Raw genomic sequence first — 10,655 nt, 5'->3', positions numbered from 1 at the left:
GGTCCTTGGCGCGGTGGCGGCCGCGCTCCTCCCGGCGGGGCGGGGCTTGCACGGCTATGCTGGTTCCCGGGCCGGGCGGTGCGGAGCCCCACATGGGCCGGCGGCTGGCGCGGGGCGGGGCAGAGCAGAGGTAGTGAGTGCTTGGCGCGTTCCCGTTCCTGCGCGTAGATCCGCTCGCTCGGCTCCCGGTCCGGTCGGTGGAGGTGCCCGCTGCTTCTCCCCGCGCTGCCCCCAGGTGAGTGCGGTGGCTGGCGCGGTCCGGCCCTGCCCGGAGAGGGGGAGCTGCCCCCGGCCCGTTCCCCTTGCGGTACGGGTTAGCGTTCGGGGACGGGCTGCCCGCGTGGTGAGTGGCTGGGCCTGCTCCGGGTGCGCGGCGGCGTGGCTGCGGGCCGAGGCGCTGGTGTGGGGCGGTGCGGCGGGGCCTAGCGCTGCAGCGCGGCCGCGCTGGCGGCAGGGGGCGGGCGGCTCTTGACCTTGCTGCTCGTGTCCTGACGGAGCAGACCATGTGGTCGGGGGCCCGCGGGGCCCGGTCCCGCTCCCGCCGCCCTTTACATTTACTCGGGAGCCCGCGCGGGACGTAGGCCTCGCCGCGGGGCCCTCCTGCTGTTTTGTGCTGCCGGTGGGCAAGGCCTGGGGGGGGCAGCTGGGGCTGCTGCAAGCTGCTCGGTGGGTGCATCGGGGCTCCCCAGCCCTGTTAACTTAGTTACTTATACATGGCTCCACTTGAACCAGCAGGAGCGCTAAAAGCGCGTGGTCACTTGTTTTACCTCGTGAATGCTTTTTCCTCGTTTTTATGCCAGAAGTAGATGTGCAGAAATATAACGGGCACATTTTGTTCTGTATTTGTTTTAATCTTCTAGACATGCTCCGTTTACCGACAGTCCTCCGTCAGATAAGACCAGTGTCCAGAGCACTCGCCCCCCATCTAACACGAGCATATGCGAAAGATGTTAAGTTTGGAGCAGATGCTAGAGCTCTTATGCTTCAGGGTGTAGATCTTCTAGCGGATGCTGTAGCAGTCACCATGGGGCCAAAGGTAAGGGAAGAATTTACTGTATGTTAACGCTGTGACTTGGTTGAAGGCACCACAGTAGAAAGCAGTTGTTTTAGCTTGATAGAGCCGCATTATTACCACCCGCAGGTGCGTACCACGAGGTGTGGGGTATGGGCACACTGCTGCAAGCAGCCATGTTCTCCTTTTTGTCACCTGAGCAATGACAGTGGCGCCTGTGCTTTTCAAGGCTACCAAGTAAAATTAACTGGATCACTGAGAGAGAGGCAGCTTATTTGTTAAAGCAGTGTGAAGGTTATGAGGATGTGCACTGTAGGTTGCCCTGGCTCAGCTGATAGCATGTGGCAAGGCAGTGGGTAACTGTGTCTTGACATGGGTGAAATAGCATGTGATTTTATAAATATCCATTATGGGTTTATATCACTTTCAATAGTACTTTCACCTTGTTAGGTGAAAGGTAATGCTGAGTTCTCAGTTGGCTGGTAAATGTTACCAGCTTAAGTGAAGTTCCATGGCAGTGGCATTAGTTCCTGTGCCTTCCAGGAGAGGACACGGTGTCTGATCCCTGTAAGATCTAGGTCTTTGGAAGCCTGGCTGCTGTATTCTGCACCGTCATGCAATGTGCAGTAAGGCTTGAAATGAAATCCCTTTAGAAGGGAAAGACACCAGTTTTCTTTGGGCTCACAGGGATCTCTGTACACGTAACAGTGTATGTATGTTAGCTCTTTGTAGGGCTGCTTGGCATCTATAAAACTCATTCATGTATTTGTTGCACTTTTTTGGTGCTCTGTTATCTTTATTCAAAGCAAAGATGCCAGAAGCTGAGCAGATGAAGGTTAAGGGACTGTGATGTCAGCAGGCTGTGACTGATTTCCATAAAGGACCAAAGTTTAGCCACAGTGGGCTAATTTAACTCTTTTTTTTTGTGGATCAGATGGCTTGGAATGCCTCAGCATCACTCCAGTGGTTACAGGGCAGTTCCTGATGCAACTTACTGCAACCTTGTGGGGGTTTTGTTCCTGTGTTCTCACTTGGCTGTTCTCATGCATGTGTGAGATGTAGGGATTGCGCTGAGGTGGCTGATTCTGCTTCCAGCGTTTTTAGGAAATATCACTGTGGTGAGGAAAATTCCCTCTGGCACTGTTCTGTAGTGAAACAAATGTGGTTTGCAGTCTCACACAGCCTTTGGTATTGCAGCTGATACGGAGTTCCTTATCAGGACTAGTTTATGTAAATGCTTGGATTCATGAGCTGCAAGACCATGCAGGACGTGTGTTTACTGGTGGGGCTTCTTGCTTCAGAAGCACAGATAAAAGGTGTCTGTTGAGTGTAAGTCACTTAATACGATAGGATACGAGAAGATTTGTTGTACTGTTCTCCACATCAAGCAAACATGTGGAATGAGACCGTGTCAAAATACAGAATAAAATTAAGCAAAATAAATTCAGAGCTTACCCACAGCAGGATCCTCTGGAGAGAGTTTTCTTCCTCTCGAACCGCTCTGACCTGCACCTCCTGAATCTCAGATAAAACGACCGCAAGGAGTCAGGTGGTGCATTACTTTGGCGTAAGTGTTGTAACAGTTAGAATTAGGTAAAGCTTTCACAGGTTCAAGGCCTGAAGCTTATCATTTCTTCAGCCGCTTCTGGGGCTAGCTGTACCTCAGAAGCAGCGCGGCCTCGTGCATGGCAGGAGTCCAGAGCTGGTTCAGTCCGTGAGGCAGCTGTGGGTGGGCTCTGTGCTAGGGAGGAGCCGAGGGCACACACACAGCGGCAGCGGCACTGCGCGGAGGCTTTAGCTGGCTGGCTCAGCACGTGACGCGCGCTGTGCTTGGGGCCCGAGGCGCGCTGGTGTGTGATGGGCTGTGGCAGTTCCTGGGCACGAGCCAGCACAGTCAGCTCCGAGGCAGGGCTGTGAGAGGGAACTTGTGCTGCAGGATCATCGGGGAGCCGTGGTGCTGAGCGAGGGCAGTTGCTCTTCCCCTCTGCTGACAGCTCCGGGTGTCAGGGTTGCTGGATAGTCTCAGGGCAGTGCTGGATAAAGGGGTGGCTCCTCCATTGCTGCCCCTCCAGCTCAGAGTGGAATGCGGTTGATCGGGGCAGCTGTTGAAGCTATTGAATTCATCTGGGAACAAGCAGTCCTCTTGTGCAGATGCATCTGCCACTGTCCTGTGTTCACTGAATGGTCCATAGTTTCCTGTATTAACTGTGCCTGTAGGTGCTGCATAAGATAGTCCAGCCTTTCAGCTGAGTGCAAGTGTGGGCTGGGAGAAGAAAGGCTTGTTAGCTTGCAGTGCTTGAGAAGTTATTGCAACACACTAACAGATTTGTTAAGTGTTCTCAGTTCCCTTTGCTAATCGCTAATGAGGTTTGTAAGTGCCTGCTTCTCCCCCAACCCTGTGAATGTGCAATGAATTGAGCTTTCTATTAGTGTTTCTCAATCACGTAGACTTTTTATTGTGATGCAATGGAAATTCTGCAAATTCAGTTAATTATGTTGATATATTTTGATTTTAGGTGAAAATATCATTGTTAAAGGGAATGTCTCCAATTATTTTTTTTTCTGTAAGGCCAGGCTTAGTTTAACTGCAGACTTCCAGGCCTGTGGGCATTATGGCTGGGGAATGGAGTATAAAACCTTGGAGCTGTTTTCCAGTTCTGCAGCACCTTGTTAGTGTCTGCTTGGAAAAAAAGCTGCAGCTGAAAGCTTTGTGCTTTAGGGTGATTCTGTTCTGCTGTGGCTGTTCAGAAGGATCTTGAGCTGAACTCTTAGTCGTATGCTGTGGATCATGTGCCTTTAATTTAATACTTGTTCTTTGTGCCCCCAGGGAAGAACAGTTATTATTGAACAGAGCTGGGGAAGTCCCAAAGTGACAAAAGACGGTGTGACAGTAGCAAAAGCAATTGACTTAAAAGACAAGTACAAAAATATTGGAGCCAAGTTAGTTCAAGATGTTGCCAACAACACAAATGAAGAAGCGGGAGATGGTACCACTACTGCAACGGTACTTGCACGTGCCATTGCCAAGGAAGGCTTTGAGAAGATCAGCAAAGGTGCTAATCCAGTAGAAATCAGGAGGGGTGAGTTTCTTTCCCTTCTTTTTAGTGTTTAAGCCCTGTTTTGTTGGCTTTTCATATCCTACATTTGACTGGCCTCCTGAATAAGTCATGTTGTTTTTGGTGACCCACATGAAGCTTTATATGAAGAACAACGTGTAGAGAAGCCCCTTGTTTCTGTTAACTTACTCTGAACTGTTCTTTATTTTCCTAATCTCTTTACCATTTTATATGCAGTTGTTTAACTTGTTACAGGTAAACTCCAGGTGAAGCCATTTCTGCATTTAATTAATTTGAGAAATATATAAATTTACTGGTGCTGTGTAAATAAAGTCATCATGAATTTCAGTCATAATGGAAAGTATGTCCCACTAATTCCAAAACATCATCATTATGTGTACAAATGACAATATATACAGAACTAGAACTGCCAGCCACTTGCTTTTGAATGTGCAGACTTGATCTGTTTTGCAATGTGGACTTTGGCTTAAAAGTTAAACTGCTAGGGGGTAGGTTATGTTGGCTTGTTTCTGTGCTGTGTACCCTGGTTTATTCACTCACAAATGTTCTGTTCATCTTTAGGGGTGATGCTTGCAGTTGATGCTGTCATAGCTGAACTGAAGAAGCTGTCCAAACCTGTTACAACTCCAGAAGAAATTGCACAGGTTAAAGTCAATCAATAAAATACTTAAACCAAGTTTATATAGCTGTTCTCCAAAACATGTTTTGTGAGTTCAGGTTTAATGGAGTTAGGGTGTGCAGATCTGATGGTATTTTTCTTCATATAGCAAGGTTCAGAGTACATTTGATTGAATGGTCTTCATGGTAATGGGTTTATTTTCTTGAGTTACTTAAAATTCCCAGTGTTCTGCCTTCACTTACATTGCTAGAAGTTGGATAGCTTTCTTCAAGTTTCATTCCAGAATGTCTTTAATTGTCTTACTTGGGAAGAAGTGATGAGACCACAGATATGGTTATGGATGGGAGATGGATGTAGACTTACAGGGGGTGGCAGATCTGCTGGAGAGGCTCAGGTTGAGGTGGGTGCCCGGTGCCCAGCTGGGTCTCAGGCACTAGATGTGTTGGCCCTTGTGGCTTATTTCTTCTCCCCATGGCTGTGGATTGGGATAGCCTGTGTGAGCCCAGTGCAGGGTCAAAAGCCACAAGTTCTCATACAAGTGGTGTTGTGTCCTGTGGGGGTGTCCTGCAGCAGCAGCCTGTCCCATGCTGTCAGGAAATGGGAAAATTGAAACAGGTTGTTCTGATTTTCTTTGTAGTAGGGAAACAAACCACTTGCTTTGGGAAATGAGATGAAATGGCTTTCTGTTTCAGGTTGCCACAATATCAGCAAATGGAGATCAGGAAGTTGGGAATATAATCTCCGATGCAATGAAAAAAGTTGGTCGAAAGGGTGTGATCACTGTCAAGGTAAGAACCAGCCAACATATGGACCAAGTGCAAAGCAACTGTCTCCTTTCCACTTAGGAGACATTGTGCCATGTGATATAGTTGCTGCTGCTCAGATAGTATCCTGCTGTAGTTCCTTCCTCTCCAGATCATTTAGATCAGGATTTGATCACTGTTCATTCTTACCATTCCGGGCAGTGTTCAAGGCCGAGTTGGACAGAGCCTTTGGTGACGTGGTTTAGCGTGAGGTGTCCCTGCCCCATGGCAGGGGGTTTGGAACTAGATGATTGTAAGGTCCTATCCAACACAAACCATTTTATGATCCTAAAACTGATGTGCAGAGCCTTTCATTCTGTGGTGCATAGTATCCTAAAACTATGCTTGTGCCTGTGTTGTAAATAAAGGATCTTTAACATAGACTTTCTTGCATCTAAACAGGATGGAAAAACTCTAAATGATGAATTGGAAATCATTGAGGGTATGAAATTTGACAGAGGCTACATCTCGCCATATTTTATTAATACAACCAAAGGTAAGTTAATATTAAGGTGTCAGGTACCTTATCTTTATTTGGAACTTGCAAGAGTAACTGTTGCAAAGGCTCTGTAGTCTGTTACACTGTGTATAACAGCAAATGGAACAGGGGTCCTTCCTCATCAGAAACTCTTAACTCTTGGTAAGAGGTTGGACTCTTGAGGTGTTTTTTTTTCTCTGCTGAGTGTGGACAGTGCTGGTGCTGACATTGAGCTGGCTCTGCGACATCCCAGAGCAATGCACAATTGAAACTGGACTCCTGGATGAATCAGTGCTCTTGTGAAGTGCAACAGTTGCTCCAAAGTAACTCTTTCAGCCTAAGAGAATGCTTGATACATTTTTACAATGGGATTTTTCAGTTACTGCATGTTGTTTCTGCAGGCCAGAAATGTGAATTCCAGGATGCTTATGTTTTAATCAGTGAAAAGAAAATCTCCAGTGTACAGTCCATAGTCCCTGCTCTTGAAATTGCCAATGCTAACCGCAAACCTTTGGTCATCATTGCTGAAGATGTTGATGGAGAAGCCCTCAGCACTCTAGTGTTAAACAGGTAAGGCTTAAAATCCATTCTTTGGGACAAATAAGGGTGTTTTGTTTTTTTGCATATCCATCCTTCTAAGGGAACATGTACAAAAGCATGTCGTTTGAATTTGCTGTGGTGCAGTGCTGTGGTCTGGTCTCTTACCAGTACCAAAGGAGCAGCAGCTTTTGCCCACAGCCATACTTTGCATCAGTCCGGACACAGCTTTGCTTGTTTCCAGACCACCTTTTTGAGCAAAACCAGCTGAGTTCATGAAGGCCTCTGTTTGCTTGCTAGAGCTGTGCTGAAATCGTTTGGTTTAGTAATTAGACTTGTTCTGAACACATGTGAAGTGTTGCTCTCGGAATTCTTCTCTTCAGACTGAAGGTTGGTCTTCAGGTTGTTGCTGTAAAGGCACCGGGTTTTGGAGACAACAGGAAAAACCAGCTTAAGGATATGGCAATTGCTACTGGTGGTGCTGTAAGTAATGATGTTTTAACTGGCTTTGTGCTCAAAGAAATGCTAATGGTATTTAAGGAGGAAAGGAATGTCTATTTTTAGGTCCATGGCTTGTCTTAGAGGACACAGTGTCCTCTTCTTTCAGGAATGTAGCAGTAGCTCTAATGTTTCAATCTTTTTTTTTTAATGCAGTTACTGGTAACTGCTGTGCAGTACAGCCCTGGCCAGCCATGACCAATAGGTGTTTTTAACTGGCTGAAGTTACACACAACTTACTTGCAATGTTTACGTTGTTAAGGGGGTGGAGGAACTTCATGGAAATTGCCTAGAAATAGCAAAACTTTCTTGATATAAAACTGATGGTCTCACAATTGCCCAGACTCAAGTATGGCAAATACAGTTCTTTCACATGTGTGGGATATCTGTCTAACTTTGCAAATAGTTGATGGGCTGATTAATGTCCCTTTACACTGTATTTTCCTTATATACACTTCATAGCATGATACTGGGATCCAAAGGTAGTTGCTGAATTAAAACTTAATGTTTAAGCTTAATTGTTAATGTCAGGAAGAGGGGCACAAAGTAACAAGCCAACAAGTTGTAGTCGAGAGTCGGTTTAGTGCCAATATCCGTAACTTCTGAAAGGCAGGACTCTAACACGGCTCCACTCTCCAAGCACTTGGAATTGGTGTGTTACATGAGTCAGTCATGAATAGGATGGGGGCAGCTCCCTGTTCTGAGGGCCAGTTTGTGAGGTACCCACATGCTTGAACTCTGTTAGCAGAAGGGAAGAGTTTTGTTGCAGTGGTGTGATTGTTTTGCATTGTTAGCCTGCTGTATGTGTTTCTGAGTGAAAAATGCATGTATGGAGGAGCTGGGAATTCCAACCTTTCACATAATTTGTTTCAGGTATTTGGAGAAGAGGGTTTGACCCTAAATGTGGAAGATATTCAGCCTCATGACTTTGGTAAAGTTGGAGAGGTCATTGTGACAAAGGATGATACCATGCTCCTAAAGGGGAAGGGCGAAAAGGCTCAAATTGAAAAACGCATTCAGGAAATCATTGAACAGCTGGAAGTTACCACAAGCGAATACGAAAAAGAGAAACTGAACGAGCGGTTGGCCAAACTCTCTGATGGAGTAGCAGTATTGAAGGTGAGAAGTTAAACTCACTGGGAAAGGGCATCAGTCCTCCATTGCCAGTGCAAGTTACAACTCTGTGGGGGTCGTGCAATCTTGGCAGCTGGTTGGGATAAGCACTTTGACTACATTTACAGTGCTATGATTCTGTATTAAGAACTTGAGACACACAGCTGCAGTTGATTACTTTGGCTTTTAGGGTGCTGAGGTACAGGGGAGAGCAGGGGTTTGCTGTCTGGTCCTTTCCAGTGCCACTTAGTTCTGTGCAGCGGTACTCCCCCAGCCAGGCCAAGAGTGTGGACATTGATGTGTGGTTTGCTGCATGCAGGTTGGTGGCACCAGTGATGTTGAAGTGAATGAGAAGAAGGACAGAGTTACTGATGCCCTGAATGCGACCCGTGCAGCTGTGGAGGAAGGCATTGTTCCGGGCGGTGGCTGTGCGTTGCTTCGCTGCATTCCAGCATTAGATGCTTTAGCTCCAGCTAATGAAGATCAGAAAATTGGTAAGTGTGGTTGGAGGTGTTAAGAACAGACATTCTCCTGTCCTGAGGCATTGCAAGACTTAAGGATGGGTTGCTTTCATTGAATTTATATCTTTAGAAGCAGATAGGAAGTAGGAAGGAGCTTTGCTGCATCCTTGCTTTGGGTGTGGAGGAACCAGTAAAAACAAAGCAGCAGTAGTCCCTGCAGAGAACTGCAAACCATTAATGGAAGAATTGATTTGACTGGCACCACTGCAAGTGGATATAAAATCTAAGAACACTTAAGAGATTGCGTGGCAAAGCAGATGGGAAAGGGCTCTATGCCGTGTTCCAGGACCAAAAATACGTGTGAATATCCTGCAAAGATGCCATGTATTGATAAGTGTCAAGTAGCAGATAATAAACGGCTCATGTTCTTGCTCAGAGGGTTCTGCATGTATTGATTTTCCAGCACACGAGGGCACGCCTTGGCAGTAGGAGCAGCATACGTAGCACGTAATTGTAAACATCCTTTTTCTTACAGGCATTGAAATCATAAAGAGAACACTGAGAATCCCAGCAATGACAATTGCAAAGAATGCGGGTGTTGAAGGCTCGCTAATAGTTGAAAAAATCCTGCAGAGTCCCTCAGAAGTTGGATACGATGCAATGCTCGGGGACTTTGTAAATATGGTAGAAAAAGGAATCATAGACCCCACAAAGGTAACCTAAACCAGTCTTGATTCTCAGCTTTCCTTCCTCCCACCTCATGTGCTGGCAGCAGGGATGAAGTTATTTCTTTCCTATTTTCAGGTCGTGAGAACTGCTCTGATGGACGCTGCAGGTGTTGCGTCTCTCTTATCGACGGCAGAAGCAGTGGTCACTGAGATGCCGAAAGAAGAAAAGGAGCCGGCGATGGGAGGAATGGGTGGGATGGGTGGAGGAATGGGAGGGGGCATGTTCTAATTCCTGGGATGGGGATGCATCATGAGCTGGGCTGTCAAAGACTTGACAGTTCTGATTTCAAGAACTTGAGCTGTCAGGGCGGGAGGGTGGATAGTGACTGCAGTGAGGCTGGTGTTGAAAAGAATCACTGTAACCATCAGTTACTGGATTTCATTTAACACACATGTAATTGTTTACAGTCATTGTCCATGCCTACAGATAATTTATTTTGTATTTTTTGAATAAAGACATTTGTACATTCCTGATAACTGGGTGCAAGATCCATCTGCCATGGTCCTGATTGAAACTTAATTAAGGCACTTGATATCCTGTTTTGGAATTTATTGGTGCTTGCCAGTACTAGGAAGAACTTGGAAGCCACTGTGCGTGAGACTAGAGAATTGTGTACGAAGTAGGCAAATACACAGTTATGTGACCTTTCTGTAATAAAACAAGCTGCTCAAAAGTTACAAACTGTATCACCTTATTCATCTGCACCCAAAGCCATAGTCACAGGAGAACCGTAAACCCTTGCTGCTGCTTCTCAGATTTTACTAGAAAGCTGACAGGGCCTTTCCCTCCAGGAAACATTCCTTTGTCCAGAATGTTTCTCAGAACTACAAGCGACTTTACTTTTGGTAAGAAATATCTTACTGCAGTTCTTTGAAATATTAAACTACGCTCTGAAAATCAGGCCCGTGCACTGACTTTATTTTGCCCTGTCTGTACTGCTTGTTTGGGGTGCTGGAATGGGCGGTCCACTGCATAGCTGGGGAGGAAAAGTGCCCTGAGGATATGAAACAGGTAAGTCCTCTTTGCTAAGAAAGCGCTGTGGGTTTTTAAATACTTCTCTTGCTGAAGTGTAATACGTGGTTATCTCCTGCCTTGAGCCCTTCAGTGTCGTCTTTCAGCTTCCTGGTAATTGGCTCAAGGATTTAGTTTGAATGACTTTGCACTAGATGCTGCTTTCCCTTATGTCATGGCTTTGTTTGCCACATGCCGACCTGCCACAGCTTTTAACATGGATGTGTAAAGTCATTTCTGCTTTCCAAACTTGTTCGTCTCTCATTGTCTCGGCAACCACCATCACTTCTCAGTGCTATAAAACTGACCTCTCAGTC

General features: G+C 46.3%; 1 protein-coding gene across 1 annotated transcript; it reads left to right on the top strand.

The window, feature by feature from the left end:
- Positions 1 to 78: 78 nt before the first annotated feature.
- Positions 79 to 10,227, top strand: HSPD1 (heat shock protein family D (Hsp60) member 1). The gene is made up of 12 exons (XM_062619688.1): positions 79 to 235; positions 861 to 1,036; positions 3,840 to 4,092; positions 4,651 to 4,733; positions 5,401 to 5,496; positions 5,914 to 6,007; positions 6,391 to 6,559; positions 6,910 to 7,009; positions 7,898 to 8,143; positions 8,457 to 8,631; positions 9,134 to 9,312; positions 9,403 to 10,227. The coding sequence occupies exons 2-12, from the start codon at positions 863 to 865 to the stop codon at positions 9,553 to 9,555; spliced, it is 1,722 nt and encodes a 573-aa protein (XP_062475672.1). The 5' UTR covers positions 79 to 235; positions 861 to 862; the 3' UTR covers positions 9,556 to 10,227.
- The last annotated feature ends 428 nt before the right edge of the window (positions 10,228 to 10,655 follow it).

Source organism: Pezoporus occidentalis, unplaced genomic scaffold (genome assembly GCF_034315485.1).
Source record: "Pezoporus occidentalis ecotype Australia unplaced genomic scaffold, CSIRO_AGI_Poc_V1 ctg213, whole genome shotgun sequence".
Taxonomy (NCBI): domain Eukaryota; kingdom Metazoa; phylum Chordata; class Aves; order Psittaciformes; family Psittacidae; genus Pezoporus; species Pezoporus occidentalis.
This window is presented reverse-complemented; position numbering and strand designations above follow the sequence as displayed.